This window comes from Eptesicus fuscus, chromosome 4 (genome assembly GCF_027574615.1).
Source record: "Eptesicus fuscus isolate TK198812 chromosome 4, DD_ASM_mEF_20220401, whole genome shotgun sequence".
NCBI lineage: Eukaryota > Metazoa > Chordata > Mammalia > Chiroptera > Vespertilionidae > Eptesicus > Eptesicus fuscus.
The window spans coordinates 86,642,399-86,660,475 of record NC_072476.1 but is presented as its reverse complement, the minus strand read 5'-3'; the positions used below and the strand labels follow the sequence as shown (position 1 = coordinate 86,660,475).

Below are 18,077 nucleotides of genomic sequence, written 5' to 3'. Positions count from 1 at the left end.
GGTCGGGGTAATAAGTGACCTCAGTACATTTTCTAAATAGGGGATGGAGACCAAATCACAAACTCTGCCTTTTGCAAGTTTTCTGATTTTGCAAGTAAAATTGGGGTTAATGTAAAAAGGAGAAAAATTATACTTCCTGGTTGTGCATTTTCTAGGAGAAATTTCAAGTTCAGCTGCAGTATAGTAGGAAAACACCTTCATACGGTCAGTGCTCCTATGAATTGTAGGAAGTTAGCAAGGGCCTGTTAAAAAAAATTAATAGATGGTGCCTCAAGGTAAGGCAAGCTTACAGCATTATAGGTCCAAAAAACCTTCCTATCTAATAATAGACAAATATGCAAATTGACCATACCTCCGATACGCCCACAAGAAACACCCACCATCCAATCAGAGCGAGTATGCAAATTAACCCAAACCAAAATGGCTACAGCCACAGAGAGCAAGGTTTCCTAGGTAACAGAGGAAGCCAAGCTTTCCGCCTGCCCTTGCCAGGCCTAAGCCTCCACTCAAGCTACAAAGTTTCAATTATAGAAGGTAAACAAATTCAAACAAATGGTGGCAGAATGGAGCTTGAGAGAGCAGGCCAGGCTTGGCTCCGCTCCAGGCTACAAAGTTTCAATTGTAGAAGGAAAACAAATTCCAGATACCAGGGCCTCTGCTTGGGTTTCCAGGGGGCGTGGCCAGCCTGCAAACCACCACAGGCCCCTCACTCAGGCCACCCCACACCCCAAGGGAACCCCCACCTGATCCGGGACACCCTTCAGGGCAAACCAGCTGGCCCCCACCCCTGTACCAGGCCTCTATCCTATCTAATAAAAGAGTAATATGCAGATTGATCATCACTGCAACACACAATATAGCTGCCCCCATGTGGTCAAAGATCCTGCCCCCATGTGGACACAAGATGGCCACCACAAGATGGCCAGCAGGAGAGGGCAGTTGGGAGGCACCCGGCCTGTAAGGGAGGGCAGTTGAGAGGGACCAAGCCTGCAAGGGAGGGCAGTTGGAGGTGATCAACCCTGCAGGAGAGGGCAGTTAGGGGTAACCAGGCCGGCAGAGGAGGGAAGTTGGGGGCAAACAGGCTGGCAGCAGAGTGGTTAGGGAGTGATCAGGCTGGCAGGCAGAAGCGGTTAGGGGCAATCAGGAAGGCAGACAGGCAAGCAGTTGGGAGCCAGCAGTCCTGGATTGTGAGAGGGATGTCCGACTGCCCGTTTAGGGCCTAAACAGGCAGTCGGACATCCCTCAAGGGGTCCCATATTGGAGAGCGTACAGGCTGGGCTGAGGGACAACCCCCCTCCATGCACGAATTTCGTGCACCGGGACTCTAGTATCTTATATAATAAAGAGGTAATATGCAAATGGTCATTACGCCGTGACGCATAACAACCAATCAGCAGAAGGGCAGGGCAGTGAGCTACAAGCAGCAGAGAGCTACAGGAGGGTGGGGCAGTAAGGTACGTGTGGCAGAGAGCTACAAGTGGCAGTGGGTGGGGCGGCCAGCTGAGGCAAGCAGCAGCGAGCTACTCACGCACGGATTTGTGTGCAGGGCCACTAGTCTAATAATAAGTTTCTATTGATAGAAATTTTTCATTCAACAGGAATAAATATAAGCTTTTAACATAAAAATATGCCACCCATTGCTGAGAGCTGCTTGTCCAGCAGCAGAATCTGTCTGTGCCAAGCTGCCAGGCTCACTGCTCACCCTGATGATGCCCCATTTCAAAACTGGCAACACTTGGAAAATGGGAACGTGGGAAGCAAACCATCTACTGGATGAAATCTTAGATTTCATCTCCCAATATCCTGTAATACTTGCACTCTTCAAACTTTGCTCAGCACACCAATCATGAAACACCTCTCCAAATTCTAAAAGCGATATGAGAACATGAACTCAAGAGTAACAAGTTAACAATAGAAGGGCCTGTTACTGCCCTCTGTTGTCTGGAGCCCCTAACAGGAGCTGACCGTGGAATAGGATTAATACAGGACAGAGGAGCAGGACTGATACAAGTGTCTGCAATGGCAGGTGCATGTATGAGCAGGAATGTAAGGGGAGAACAGGGTAAAGAAAGTATAAACACATGCACTGAATGTGCAGGACAAGGTATTAAAATAAAAACAAAAGAAGTACCTAAGTGACAATATTTACAGCCTGTCAAAGACATTCTCCTTGGATATATGTGAATCCCCCTTACAGACTTGACCTAATGAATCCGTATTTCTATGGCAACCAACCAAGAGGGAAAGGACCCTGGGCTCCACCCTCCCATGCACATGTACTTACTTGTGTCCAGACTCATGGGCGATGGTGAAAGCCAGTCCAAGACCTGTATCTTCATTAATCGTACAGCTGCGATATTTACTACACATTCCACTTATGGGCGCAAATCCTATGGGCATAAAAGTAAAAAGGATATATAGAAGTTTTCAATAAAATAAAGGAAGAGGGTGTATTATACAGGCTAATTTACCCTCCATCCTTTAGGGAAATTTGGTTCTCATATTCATCTGCTGAAATATGAAATGGGAAACACTTAGACTCTTAACAAAAAGGGCTCTTAACAATGTGGGAGTAGGGGATCTGTTTTCTGCATGGAAAACTCTTCAGGGCTCTATGAAATGTTCATATCACAGGCTACGACTTGGACACAGTAGAAGAGGGGTTTCACTGCAGATGGAGGAGAATTTCTGTCTTTTTCTATAATCATATGTATTCTCAAAAGATGAAATAAAAAGTGCTGTGGGGAATGGGTGTGTCAGGAAGTCCCAGTCCCAAGACCACACAGGTTCAAGGATTTGCCTGGAGGACACATATAGACCCAGAATTTGTTATATTCACAGGTATGATTTAGCATGGCAAAAGGATAGAGAGAAAAATTAGCAAAGGGAACAAGTACATGAGAAGCTTGGGGGAAGCAGGCATGAGCTTCCAGAGCCCTCTTCCAGTAAATCCACACAGGACAGGATTGATTTCCCTAGTAAAATGTCATGACAACAGCGTAGACTGTTGTCCACCAGGGAAGCTCATTAGAGACTCAGGACCCAGGCGTTTTATTGGGGCTGATCACAGAGGCAGCCTCTGCCTGGCATGGGCCCAAATTCCAGACTCCTAAGAGGAAAGCAGGTGTTCCACGTAATTCACATTATTTGTACAAACAATTTTGTCAAAGTGAGCCACACTTGTCAGGTAAGATGGTGGGAACCTTTGTGAAATCTAAGTTCTCAGAGGCCAGCTAAGGGCCAACCTCATAAGCAGATCTTCTTAGGATAAGAAGTCAGGTTAACCTATATTAAACTAAGTCCTCTCTGAATGGTTTTATAATAAAGGATCTTTCTTCCTAAAATCCTAGGGAAAATGGAGAAAAAATGTTTAGGAGAGTTCTGGTCAGGAGCACACTATGCTTTACACTAACTATTTGGAAAAAATATCAAAGTGCTACCTCTAAGATCTACTCAGCCTTATAAATATATAAAATTGTTATGATTGAGACATTAACAAAGGAATTTTTAAAAATCAGGAATATAATATAGTTGTAATATCTCTATAATATTCATAAATGTACCATTTCTGCCACATAATAAGACACTCTTGGCTGTATTGACCCCATTCTCTTGGAAAATGAAATGAAAAAAATTATTTCTTAAGTTAGAAGAGACAAAAACTCTTGAATATGTTAGGAACATTCCTTTGTGAAGTAATCACTTTTGATGAATAAATTCAAACTTTTATTTTTGGCCAAAGTTCATACAAGGATGCAATTTTCTTCTTTAAAATTGCACTCAGCAGTGGCTACTACTTATAGATTGGGAATAGGGGCAAAAATTCACTAAATACGGCCACAGAAGGTGCATAGCACATATGTGGTCCTCAAAACTCTGCTGGATGATCTTACCCAAAGTATCACAGGGCTCATTCTTCCAGGAGCATATGTCCAGACCGGTGAGTAAGATGGCGTGGTCATGGCGAGTTCCATCTTTCCCCATCAAACCAGACTGCCACTGGCAGAAGCTACTTAAGGTGTGATCTGCGTGATGGCTTATCACAAGCCCTGGCTAGAGAGAGCAAGACCACCACGAGAACAGAAAGAAAACAGAGTATAATGCAATTGTTACTAGCATTGGTATCAGCAAACTCTCATTAACTTGGATTTCAAATACATAGATGGATCCAAATAGCATATGTGCTAATGCATCCATTTTATGTATTACAACACAAAAAAGTATGTTACATAAAACCATAGAGATTTAGTGTACATTTCTCTAGTTCTGTGCTAAAACAGTTGGGATGTATTTAGCTGACCCTGAATGCATTTTCAGTGAGCCATGAAAGATTATTTTTGTGTATCAAATTTTTGCGTTTAAATTCTTTGTAAAACAGTTTGCAAAATTATATAAGACAATAGAATCATTTGCATGTGACTAAACACATACACAAAACACACCTAGTCACTGAATGTTTACTTCATTAGCAACTTGAGCAAGTGGGATTTCCAACTTATAGCCCTTTTAATATTTATTATTGCAGTGTTACTAAGTCACCCCAGAGGTATCATATTCATGAGAAAGGCAGGTCAATTGGGAAAGCTTTATTTCTGGAAAATAGACTGGAACTGGAAGGAAACCACATAGAAAACATGTGACCTTATTCGCATATACCAAGGTCTAGTAAAGTAACTGTGAAATATCAGAAGAACTTGTGAACACTTGGGAAATGAAGAATTTGGGAGCAGCAGGAACATCCAGAAGAACAGGCTGCAATGAGTGGTGTGAACCTCATTCATAGCAATGCTCTATTTTCCTATGATGGTCACAGAAAACCAGATCAAATACCTCAATTCTAGGACAACTTGTGTAGGCTTTCATGACTGGAATGCTGTGTTGGAATTTTTGTCCTTCAGTCATGCAATATGTTTTCTCTTTACAAGTTTTTGTCTTTCCCAGAAAGTCAAATACACCTGAGCTAGATGTTGTATATCAAAACTGGGGCATGCCTTCCATTCTTCAGCTGGCGATTTCCAGGAACACTGCATTAATCAAAGTTAACACAGGTGTACGATCAAAAGATAACCTCTCCTATTCTTTGCAGCTTGGAGGAATTCCAAGGTGAAAACAATTTAATACAAGGAATAATTAACCTGTCACCTGAGAAACCCTGCTGGCTCAGCACCCCCTCCCCAGACACATACTTACACAAAAGACAATGAGGTTGTATCTTCCTGACTATTCAGGCTAGAAATAGGCATGTCCTAGCTACTCCCACTCTGCCCAGGAAAAGAGCAGAGTCCCAGAATAGTAAAGCCCATAGGCATCTTAGATCTTAGATTTCATCTAAAAATCTTTTGTTTTATAAATAAACAAATAAACTATGGCTAACAGGAGATTCTGCTAAGACATCAGCAATGGTGGAACTGGATGCAGAGTGCCTGACTCGGGTCTCAGGCTCACTCTTCCATGCCCAGTCAATGATCACCTTGGGCCATAATAGAAGCAAGAGCCTTTGATGGCTGAGATGCCCCCCTGTTACTTATGCCACGAGATATTCATATGCATCCTCTTGTGAACTGAAATGTATGTCTTGACATTTAGACTGGGACTCTGGAATGGAGGCAAAGGAGATGGTTTTACCAAATGCTACTAAGATCCAGCATAATTTTTTTTTTTATATGTAATGAAAGAAATGTGCTCAATACTTCAGAATCTTCATGAAAATAAAATCCTAGGATTAAAGGTGGTGAGGGTTAGTGGGATCAGTCTTAGGAGTTGGGAGACAACAGAGCAAAGCAATGCAATGCAACACAGTACAATTTAACTTCTACTCTATGGGACATTCTTAGTCTTCTAGCAAAAGACACAAGGGGCTCAGTTCCATGTGGCATCCTGAAAGCTCACGGTGGCTGAAGACACAGTTTGCACTTTCCCACCCATATATTAAAGACATCTTTTCTATTCCATTTTCTCATAAGGCAATTACATGAGTACTTCTTACTACCTCTGCACAAAAACACAAAATGCCAAATAATCATTAAAGGAACTGACAAGCACCCCATTGCATAATATTAACATTTTTCGTCCACAAGGGAAGGAGAATTAAAGAATCCATATTAAAGAAAACAAAGCATTATTTTGCATTTATTTTTCTGGGAGAAAAGTTGCTGTTTTAAAGACAGAATACCTGTTCTTCTTCTAGAAGAATCAGACCTACAATTGCAATGTTGATGTTTCCTCCTATTGTTCCATCTTTGAATAAAGCAGACACCTGAAAAAGACAGGTAATCTATGTCAGTCTCCATATGTGACACCATTTTCTCCCAGCCTTCAGTCTGCCTGGAGTTCTGATGCTGAAGGCCAATCCCCATGTTCCCTAGTAATGTAGTAACATTATGTATGTTATACTGCCCAACAGACAGGTATAGGAATATCTATCCACCAAAAGACCAATTGTTGAATCCCTGTCATTGGTGCTAGGAGTGAAAAACTGAAGTTTTAGGGGGGAGGTTCTACTTCTTCTCAAACCTCAATGTAGGGATTACTAGGTCTCTGAATTGCAAAGTGTCCTCAATTGAATTGAATAGAGGATTTTTTACTCATAGTGATAACTGCATAGGTAAGTACTCCCCAAGCTCTCCTGGCAAGAGATTCCAGAAGCATAAAGCAAATGCTGGGAAAAGACCAAGAGGGCATCCTATCTAATAAAAGAGTAATATGCAAATTAACCATCACTCTGCTACACCCACAAGTCATGCCCACAAACCATGCCCACCAGCCAATCAAGAGTGAGTATGCAAATTAACCCCAACCAAGATGGCTACGGCCACGGAGAGAGCAGGAGGGAGGCTTGGGTTTCCCTGGTGATGGATGAAGCCAAGCTTTCCACACACCCTGGCCGGACCAGGCTACCACTCAAGGCTACAAAGTTTCAATGATAGAAGATAAATCCCAACAGAAATGGCGGCAGCCACGGAGCTAGAGAGAGCAGGAGGCTAGGGTTGCCCCCTGGCGATGGAGGAAGCCAAGATTCCCACACATCCTGGCCGGCCCAGGCCTCCACTTAAGGATACAAAGTTTCAAATGTAGAAGATAAATAAATAGCAACAGAAATGGCTGCCACCACCGAGCAAGCAGAAGGCTTTGCTTCGCTCCAGGCTACAAAGTTTCAATTGTAGAAGATAAATCCCAGATACCAGGGCCTCCACTTGGGTCGCCGGGGGTTGTGGCTAGCCTGCAAATCACCACAGGCCCCTCGCCCACGCCCCAAGGGAACCCCCACCCTGATCTAGGACACGCTTCAGGGCAAAGCAGCCGGCCCTCACCTGTGCACCAGGCCTCTATCTTATCTAATAAAAGAGTAATATGCAAATTGACCATCACTCTAACACACAAGATGGCTGCCCCCATGTGATCAAAGATCCTGCCCCCATGTGGACACAAGATGGCCACCACAGGTGGCCAGCAGGGGAGGGCAGTTGGGAGGGACCAGGCTGCAAGGGAGGGCAGTTGTGGGCAATCAGGCCAGCAGTTGGGAGGGACCAGGCCTGCAAGGGAGGGCAGTTGGGGGTGATCAAGCCTTCAGGGGAGGGCAGTTAGGGGTGACCAGGCCAGCAGAGGAGGGAAGTTGGGGGCAACAGGGCCTGCAGGGAAGGGCAGTTGGGGGGACCCAGGCCTACAGGGGAGAGCAGTTGGGGTGTGGGGACCAGGCCTGCAGGGGAGGGCAGTTAGGGCTGACCAGGCCTGCAGGGGAGGGTAGGGGAGGGCAGTTAGGGGCAAACAGGCTGGCAGGGGAGCAGTTAGGCATCAATCAAGCTGGCAGGGGAGTGGTTGGGGGTGATCAGGCTGGCAGGCAGAAGTGGTTAGGGGCAATCAAGAAGGCAGGCAGGCAAGCAGTTGGGAGCCAGCAGTCCTGGATTGTGAGAGGGATCCCAGATTGGAGAAGATGCAGACTGGGCTAGGGACACCCCCTGCGCCCCTCCCCTCCGCCCCCCGCACAAATTTCATGTACCGGGCCTTTAGTGAGAAATAAAACATGGAAAGATGATCAAAGAGAGACAAACATTTGAGATGATGATCACAAACATTTGAGATGGCATTTGGGGTGATAAGTGATGACAATTGGCAGAAAATACAATAGGGAGGTGACTTGGCACTGATATACCTCTCCCCACTCTACACTTGAGGTGTAGAAACATTAGAAAAGTTATACAGAATAGAGGTGACACTTGCTCAAATCAGAGCATCCCGGGTCCTGCTGTCCTCAGCCCTGTGGCTGTGTAGCTGTAGGTTCCTCAGTGTCACTGTCTCCCTCAGTTCCCTATGAGGTCATAAACCACGTGGGTCAACCTACCAAAAATGACCCTAGCCATAATAGCCATGTGGCATAATGGAATATAAAACACACTTAGGAGTACTCTGTTCATTAAGATAAAACCTAAAGTAGATTTTTAAAATATTGTTATTACAAATCTTTTTAAAATATGTTTCTATTGATTTTTTTTTCTAGAGACAGAGGAAGGGAGAGGAGAGAGAGAGAGTGGGAAATATTGATCTGTTATCTCCTGAATGCCCTCTACTGGAGATTAAGCCCAGAATCTGGCCATGTGCCCTGACTAGGAATCAAACAAGTGACCTCTAGGTGCATGGGACAATGCTCAATCAATTGAGCCACACCAGCCAGGGAATAACTATTTTTTTAAGTCTTTTTAAAAAATATATTTTATTGATTTTTTTTTTTACAGAGAGGAAGGGAGAGGGATAGAGAACTAGAAACATCAATGAGAGAGAAACATCGATCGGCTGCCTCCTGCACACCCCCTACTGGGGATGTGCCCGCAACCGAGGTACATGCCCTTGACTGAAATCGAACCTGGGACCCTTCAGTCCACAGACCTACACTCTATCCACTGAGTCAAACTGGTTAGGGCTTTTAAGTCTTAAAGGTTCATACCACATACATACACCAACACAAGTAACTATGTGTTGTGATAGATGTGCTAAGTAACTTTATTTTGGTAATCATTATGCCACATTTATGTATGTCAAATTATCACTTTATACAGCCTAAACTTACAGAATGTTATATGTCAATTTTAACTATTTTTTTAAAATACATTTTGGTGACCCAAGATTTTATCTACTGTTATATAGATGTCACTTAAGTGAAATGAACCTTAGATACCTCTTACCACTCTTTCATAATTACTATAGCTGCCAATATGGGGATAGACACTCCTTATCTGAGATGACAGTCTAAAAAGCTGTATTGTTTTTCTGCTTTTCTAGACAAAATAATGTATACTCAATAGCTGGACATTAATATTCCTAAAATGAGTATTTCTATGTATCCATCTAAAAAATCACACATACAGTGGTGATAAACAGATTTATTGCACCAAAATGTTTCAGTATATACTTTTAGATTTCTGAACTGAGACACTAGTACATCAAAACAGGTTATTGGCTTATAGAGAGGATCAAATTCTTCATCCACCTTAATTTGTTCTCTGAAGTTCTAAAAATGGCTCTTTTGATCCGAGCATAGTAAAACTGAAGGACTTAGCACAGATAAAATATTTCTATGTATGAGACATAAATCTATAAGTAAAAAGCAGAATATAAAAACATACACATACATACCCCATTAGGTATAACTATATACTCAGCCTCAACACGATGAATGTTCTTACCATGTTGAGTATTGTCAGCACATAGGTGGTGATATTTTCATGGCCATGATTTTGCATCATCTTTTTGTCGACCACCACCAGTGTCTCCACATTCAGTTCTTTATTCCTATGGGACTTCAGAAGAGAGCGCTTGTGCCGTGAGCAAGACTTGTACTCATCGGGCAAGATGAAAAGGTCTTCCTTGGGAGGCTTGGGCATGTCTATGAGGGATGTACAGAGAGTGAATTAGAGCAAATTAATCACACAAAATGAGTGGTGGAACTTGTTATATAGAAATTGCATGTTCATTATATATGAACCATACAACCCGTAAAACTTTGTGATCCAAAACTTGTGTTAAAGTGGAACACAATTCAAATAAAGTCCGTAGAGTCTAGATGTCATGGAAATCATTGCTTTATTTACCTTTGTATAATTTTGTCCTGATTTAAAACAAGAGAAGGTCATTTTTGCTCTGTAGTGCCAGCATCTAGAAACATAAAGCTCAAAGACTATTAGCATAAGAATTTATGGAATGGGCTGTGCAAATGAATTATTGATAAAGCAATAAAACTAACCATTACAAGAACGAGTGTTATCTTGCATCATTTCCTTATTTGAAGGATTTTAATAACTTGACAGTTTTAAAGCTGAGTCCTATGTCTGTACACATGACTAGTTTTTCTGTACACATGACTAGTTTGTCTCAAACAGGTTCTAAATGACTTGGGACAGATCAACCTCACTGCAGAGCTGGCTTTCCTAGAAAGCACCATAGATATTTACCTAACTTAATTAGAAGACAAAATATACTCTGTCCTCTTGAAGCAAGCCATTTAAAAATAATTATGATGCCTGGCCAGCAGAGCTCAGCGGTTGGGCATTGACCTATGAATCAGGAGGTCAGGGTTTGATTCCTGGTCAGGGCATATGCCCAGGTTGTGGGCACAGTCCCCAGTAGGGGGATGTGCAGGAGGCAGCTGATCAATGATTCTCTCTCATCATTGATGTTTCCATATCTCTCTCTCCCTCCCTTCCTCTTTGAAATCAATTTTTTTTTTTAAAAAGTAGAAGAATTTGAATTTAAAAAATAGTTTTGGCATTTATAATCAGTAAGTTAAATCTAGGTTAAAAACAATTTGGTTGAGTGGATGCCTTAGAAAACATGGTTAGAATTGTATCATGGCAAAGTAGACTTCAAAATATCCACAGGTACTATGGTACTTATTCTTTCATTATAGGTGCCCACTGGGTATGGGTGGTTCACTCCATTCCACAACATATATGGAACTCCTGCTCATGCCCACCTCCATTTTAGGGCACTGGGTATAGTAGTACAGGAAACCAAACAGCAGAGAAAGATGGGGCTGGGAGAAGATGGACTCACGGTAGGAAGGCTTAATGAAGTGATGGTGGAGGGAGAAGCTGAAGGAAGTGAGGGAAGTAACAGAGAACACTGAACTCCTATTCTTGAATTTGTGAGAGGTTCCTACATAAAATGTAAATAACACATTACCTCCTAAATGTTCATGACAAAAAAAAGACTTTGATAAAGCTTGGTGATAAATTGTAGGTAAATTTATGTCTTGCATAGTCTGTCTTTTGATGTGGTGAGTCAAGTACATAAATATGTATAGAGATAAATGACCTCAGCAGAAAAACTATGTGGGCTTTAATAAATCTAGACCTCAAAAATATAGAATTACTGAGTAGACATGCCAGAGTTCTTTTGAAGACGTCTGGTGGATTCAGTACTCCTCAGCAGTGCATCATTTAATCTGTCCAGGGAACAGCTTTTAAAAAAAAATGAAAACATCTACCATTATCTATCCATCTATCATGGAGAGAGCTTTTTTACTGAACATGCAGATAATGGACTCTCTTTGGAATTGCTACTTAAGTTTAGTAATGACGGTTAATACATGTCACTTTGGGAACAGACATACTTTGATGAAAATTAAAAATATTCCATTGGCTTATGTAAATGTTAAAATCACTAAACACGTGAAGAGAATCGCCCTTACATACATTTCTTGCGTCTTCCACAGAAATGCTGCTTTTGTGGGTGCCTGAGGTCAAAGCCACCTTGCAGGTGTTGATTTTCGTGGTAGAAGAGGTGGTGATTTTCCAGCTCCCGCTGCCTCTGGACCATCATTGCCTGGCGCCCCTTCTGAGCCTGTGGCTCTGTGGATCTCTTGTAGAGTATGTGGGAGGGAGGCCCACCCCCGGCAGAGTCATTGAGTCGCCCTGCTAGGTGGGAAGGAAGTGGCTTTAAGAAGTAATCTGCTTCTTGTGTTCTTATCATGCCTGACTGGAAAAATAGGGAAAAGAAAGAAAACACAATTACACTTCCAATTGGAGACATAGCCAGCTCTCCAAGCATTCCTTTATATCTTTGCTTACAAGCATACCATTCCCACCTTCTAAGGTTAAGCTCTGGCACTAGTGTTCCTGCTGGTGGGGAAAAGGTAAACTTGGTAAATTATCAATGAAGCTATCAGCACCATGGGGGGTAGACCTCCTGGGGCCTAACTGCCACCTCACAGTGGAAAGTGAAATACTTGGAATTTATGCTCTGGATCACAGAGGAAGCAGCCTCTCACACCATATTCCACATGAGTGACTTGGAAATCTTTCTTGCCCCCTAGAACTCTCCAAACTAAACTAGAGTACAATAATACTTTAAAGTTTGTAGTTCTATCAAGAAATAGCCAAGTCTGAAATTAAATAATAGCCAAAACCAGTTGGGTTTCATCCTTTTTGCATTTAAACTAATCCAGGAGTAGCAGAGCCATCTTGGATGTGTTCAACCTTGTGTAATAACACTACCCAAAGAGGTTTTGCACTTCATTGAAGGTAACTAGTTTAAATATTAAACTAAAAAAGAAAAAAAGGAAAGTGATTGTTTTTTAAAAAATGTTGTCTGCTATATAAACAATTCCTTGCTTTTCAAATCACCTCTTAGAAGACTACCAGCTCCTCTAGGTTCTCTGGAGTAGATGGCATTCAGCATCTCTCATGCAAGCCCAAGTGGACTCAGAGAGATTGGCCAGATAAGGCAAACATCCCAGGTAGAATTATCAACTAATTCTACATATCATCTGTGTGATCTTGGAGGATATTTACTTAGCCTCTCTGTGCCATTTTGTCATCTAGGCAGTGAATATAAGGAGAGCTACTTTCTATGAGCTTGTAAGACTTAACAATAACATATTTTAAACCTATGACCTGCAATAAATGTGCAAACAAAATTTGCTGAATTAATAAAATAAAGAGTGTAAAATACCATACATCACCCTGACAATTCAGGAGGCTTGGGGGGACTTTGCACTGTAGACTATGAGGTCTCAAAGCCCGAGTGTTGGTGCACCCCATGACCACAGTAGCCCCAAACACATCTTTGCTTCTGGCCTGATCCGTTATTTTTATACTCTCTCTGGCTTCCTCAACTAAAACACTTGTGTTCTGTAACAGCTGTTCCAGACCCAAAACCATCCCCTGCTTTTCCCTGGGTTCAAGGCTATATTCTGGGTGGCCCAGGCTAAGAAGGACAAGATCTTCAGGCAAGAGTGACCTGTCACAGCTGGTGGATTTTTGAATTTTCATTAACAAAGTGGTCAAGCATTGTACTTGTTTCATTTGTAATTTAGTCTGTTACAATATTCTATGTTTAAACCATCTTCAATTTCATTAAATACATAGAGCATAATAACTGATAAGACATTCCTTGATAATCAATAGGTAATAAAAATTACCAAAAAAAAAAAAACCCACAACACAGAACACGTTTACTTCATTATCTTGCTGCATTATTAGTTTGCAAGTTTATTTAAAAGATTAGGCAAATCGTGGAAGATTAATGCTTTCTCTTTATCAAAGTTTTTCCTTGTTGAGTCAAACATATTTATTTGGAAACTCATAAAATGTCTAGTGTATGCCTGCCCACAGTAACCACTGGGATGTCAGCTGGGTGGATTATTAACCAGGCTTCAGAAAAGGCTAATGTCCTCCATGCTCTGCAAAGGAGCTCTCCTGGGGCCTGCATCTCTAGCATGGCCAATTCTGTAAATCATTTCACACTGGGAAGCCTACCAAACACTCATGTTGCATTTATGAGGAAGGAAAAAATGTGTGTCATGTTAGCGCTGAGAAAATGCTGCTTTTGAGCAATGTAAGTAAAGAAAGTGTTGAAGTTTGAAAGTAGGATGTTTATTGTAATCTATGTGTGGTTATCCACAATTAAAAGTGGTAGATTTCTATTATTGTGTATCTATTTATAGACACTATCTATAAAAGTTGCATGAATCAAAAAATAAAATGGAAATTAAGAAGAAATAGATAAATACCCAACCACTGAGTCTGTTTCTCCTGCAGTGTAAGAAGTCCTCACTGAACTGGTTCCAAGATTGTCTCAGATGACACCATAAGCTATTTTCAAGACAACTAGCTGTCAATAAACACAGTGAAAGCACGATCGGGCTCATTAAGAGAAAAATGCATTTTAATTCCCTAGTAACTGTATTTTTACTCTCCAAGTGTTATTTGTTTTGAGAATATTCTGCTTGTTCTAGTCTTCTTAACGATGTCTCAGAAACACAAGACAATTTTAACATTTATAGAACTTTTATAAAAGCCAAACTCTGTTTTTTATTTCCTTATACCTCAGGGTCAAACATGAACCTGGCTCAAGGCCAGTCCATCACTTGCTACGTGCCCAAAATCACAGTAAGTTTTGTTGCACGATTATTTGTGATACTTTGAAAATAAAAATTCAGCCAAAATCTCCTAAGAAGTTAAATAACCAAAAGGTTCTCTCCTTCCCAGAAGATTTTGCATCTGATTCCTATTATTTCTGTCCCTACTTGCACCTGGCTTGGGCACTGGGCCTCTTGCCTTCAAGGATAATGGGGCCGTGTGCTGGTCATAGGAATCACCCATCATCACAAACCAAAATCAGTCCAGTCTTCAAAATTCAGTCATTTGCTTAGTTTCAAAGTTGGTCACTGGTCACATTCCTAGTGCTCACCGACAGTTTGAAAAGGCTAACATTTCGATACTTGGATGAGGTTTGTGGATTAAGTTAAATGCTGTAAATTTTGTTATTTATTGCATTATTCAAGTCATCATAATCCACCAAAGAGGATTGAGCCTAGGTCTCTCACAAATACCAATTTCTACCACAGGGCTATCAGGACATACATGTCACACCTGAGCATTTGTTGGCACCTGGGAGGAAGAAAGGAAAATAGAGGTGGGGCTGGAGGCAAGAGAAGCAGAACTGCAGAAGGAATCAGCTGGAGGTTGACTGGAGAGTTGGCACAGAAGGGTTTGTCTTCCAAGGGGAAGACTTTTTCTATGCCTTTCCCCATTTGCATGACTCAAACAAATTCATTTACTTTGTTGAATTCTACCTGGACTGTGTGACCTGGCCAAATTGGGTCAGTGTAATCCAGTGATGGGCAACCTTTTGAGCTTGGTGTGTCAAACTTCGCCAAAAAACTGAGCATAACTCGGGTAGTGTGTCACTTTGAGGAAAAAACATTATTTCGCAAATGTTTCATCCTCAGGAGCAGCAAATGTTTCATCCTCGGCATGCGGCCGCCTCAGCGGCCTCGTGTCATCAGAAATGGCTATGCGTGTCAGTGCTGACACGCGTGTTATAGGTTCGCCATCACTGGTGTAATCACTAGCAGAGGATGGACAACAAGTGGGACTCGGATGAAGTGCCAACACACATCGTCACAAGATGAATGGCTGCACAGCTGAGCTGAGCACACCTGAGCCTTTAGCCAATCAGGCTTTGAATAAATTTTATGGCAGGAGGAAGCAGAGTTGTAATTTTAGAGTACAATTAATCATTGCACTAGAATGATCCCTGGCTACTCCAAATAATTATTCAAGACTATTCTGGAATCTATGCTTTCATCTGGTGTTTGACACATGATTTTTGTCTTAAAACCTCATAACTGAAGCTTCAAGGGTGCAGCACAGTGAATGCTCATCTTTCATCACCTTTCCTTAAAATCTGAAAAGCTCTCATATTTTGGTTTGTCATATTAATTTAATTCACTTGAACATTAAATTATCAGCATTTCTTGCCTTACCCTATGATCTAATCTTAGTACTGACATAACTTATGATTAGAGCTTAGATAAATACGATCATTTGTGACTCCCAGTAGCATGCCTGGCTGAACAACAAACCTAGAGTGAAGGGTGAGCCACTGTTGGAGGTAAATACTTCTCCCCCACTTTATCATTTCTTTAGCATGTTGGGATCCAGGAGCACTGCACTCCTTGCCCCTCACTGGTTCCTCTCCAAGGAGGAAATGCCTTATCTGCAAATTTGAACTCAAAACTGGGCATGAGTAGTATAGCCCTTTCCTCTCATGAACAGTGTCCCAGAGAAGCTCAACTACTCAATGGATCTTGATCATAGGATAAGCTTAGCTGCCAGATGGGCAGAACAGGTGAGAAGCTATCCCAGGATGGTCACTTCTACGGACCTAGCACCTCCTGCAGCTCAGTGCATAGGTCTAAACTGGAGCCTAGTTTTAGGAAATCCACTCATCTGTATAAATATTCCACTTTATCCAAAAATGATTTAAAAATACATAGATCTACCATCTAAGTTACTCTTTTTATTCACATTTTATAATTAACCGAGAATATAGGATATATGGAAAACAAAAAGGGAAAGAAAAATGTAAGAAAAAAAGTAAGCTATGTATTGGACCATCTCAAAACCCAATGTTCTTTTTTTGCTCTCAAGAGGTTTATGAATTAATAGACTAATTATTATGTATACTATCCTATCTAATAAAGAGAGAATATGCTAATTGACCCTCACACCATCACAAAGATGGCAGCGCCCACAGCCCATAAGGAAAGAATATGCTAATTGACTGTCCTGGCCTCAAAGATGGTGGTGCCCACAGCCAATAAGGAGGGAACATGCTAATTGACTGCCACACCCTCAAAGATGACGGCGCCCACAGCCACAAGATGGTGGTGCCCAGTCCCCTCAGCCCCGCCGAGACAGCAGGCACACGGCAAGGCCAGGCTGGCCTGGCCGCTCCGCATGCCTGCCTCTGGAGTACCCCAGTCCCCTCGGCCCCCCAGCCACACAGGGCCAGCCCGAGGCACAGGCAAGCCTTAGATGGTGGCTGCCCAGCCAACGCCCAAGGCACAGGCAAACCTCAGATGGCGGCTGCCCAGCTGCCCAAGGCTTGAGGCACACGCAAGCCGCTGATGGCGGCTACCCAGCCACCCAGGGCCACCCGAGGCTCAGGTAACCAGGGCCACCTGAGGCTTGTGCTGCCGGCAATGGCAGCAGCAGAGGTGTGATGGGGGCGTCACCTTCCCCTGATCGTCGGGTTGCCTCCCACCCCTGAGGGCTCCCAGACTGTGAGAGGGGCAGGCCAGGCTAAGGGACCCCCCATCCAGTGCATGGATTTTCATGCACCGGGCCTCTAGTCCTATATAATAAAAGGCTAATATGCAAATCGACTGAACAGCGATTGCTATGATGCACACTGACCACCACCAGGGGGAAGACACTCAATGCAGGAGCTGCCCCCTGGTGGTCAGTGTGAAGCCCTGAGCTGGGCTCATGACTGGTGAGCACAGTGGCAGTGACAGTGGCGGGAACCTCTCCCACCTCCGCTGCAGCGCTAAGGATGTCCAACTGATGGCTTAGGCCCGCTTCCTGCATGAGCGGGCCTAAGTTGTTATTCAGACATCCCCTGAGGGCTCCCAGATTGCAAGAGGGCACAGGCCGGGCTGAGGGAACCCCTTGAGTGCACAAATTTCATGCACCTGGCCTCTATTTATGTATATAAATATGAATAAAAATAACAGTTACTTTGTCTTGGGCACCATCTGTGTGGCAGATAATGTGCTATGTGATTTGCTCTATATATTACTCTTATCCTAATAACAAACATGTAAACTGAGGATTAATATTCCCATTTTAAAAAAAGAAAACAAACAATTCAATTTAAAAATGGTCCAAAGATCTTAGTAGACACCTCACCAGAAAGATATACAGAGGGGAAATAAGCATATGAAAAGATGCTCCACATCATATGTCATCAGGAAAATGCAAACTAAAACAATGATACCACTACATACCTATTAGAATAGCCAAACTGACAACATCAATTTCATTCACTGTCGGTGAGAATCAAAATGGTGCAGCCACTTTGGAAGACAGTTTAGCTGTTTCTTACAAAAAACTGAACAAGCTCTTACTATAAGATCCAGCAATCACACTCCTTTGTATTTATGCAAATGAGTTAAAATTTATATTCACACAAAAACCTTTGCACATGGATATTTATAGCAGCTTCATAATTGCCAAAACTTGGAAGCAACCTAGATGCCCTTTAGTAAATGAATAGATGAATAAGCTATGGCACAT

General features: G+C 42.4%; 1 protein-coding gene across 1 annotated transcript in view; it reads right to left on the bottom strand.

Annotated features, from left to right (window-relative positions):
• The window catches only part of ADAMTS16 (ADAM metallopeptidase with thrombospondin type 1 motif 16), a 101,927-nt gene that overhangs the window by 62,226 nt on the left and 21,624 nt on the right, over positions 1 to 18,077 (bottom strand). The window contains exons 4-8 of the mRNA XM_054714312.1: positions 11,685 to 11,967; positions 9,678 to 9,877; positions 6,173 to 6,256; positions 3,894 to 4,053; positions 2,285 to 2,390 (exon numbers count right to left, since the gene is read on the bottom strand). Coding sequence (XP_054570287.1) covers positions 2,285 to 2,390; positions 3,894 to 4,053; positions 6,173 to 6,256; positions 9,678 to 9,877; positions 11,685 to 11,967 — 833 coding nt within the window. The remainder of the gene's footprint in view (positions 1 to 2,284; positions 2,391 to 3,893; positions 4,054 to 6,172; positions 6,257 to 9,677; positions 9,878 to 11,684; positions 11,968 to 18,077) is intronic.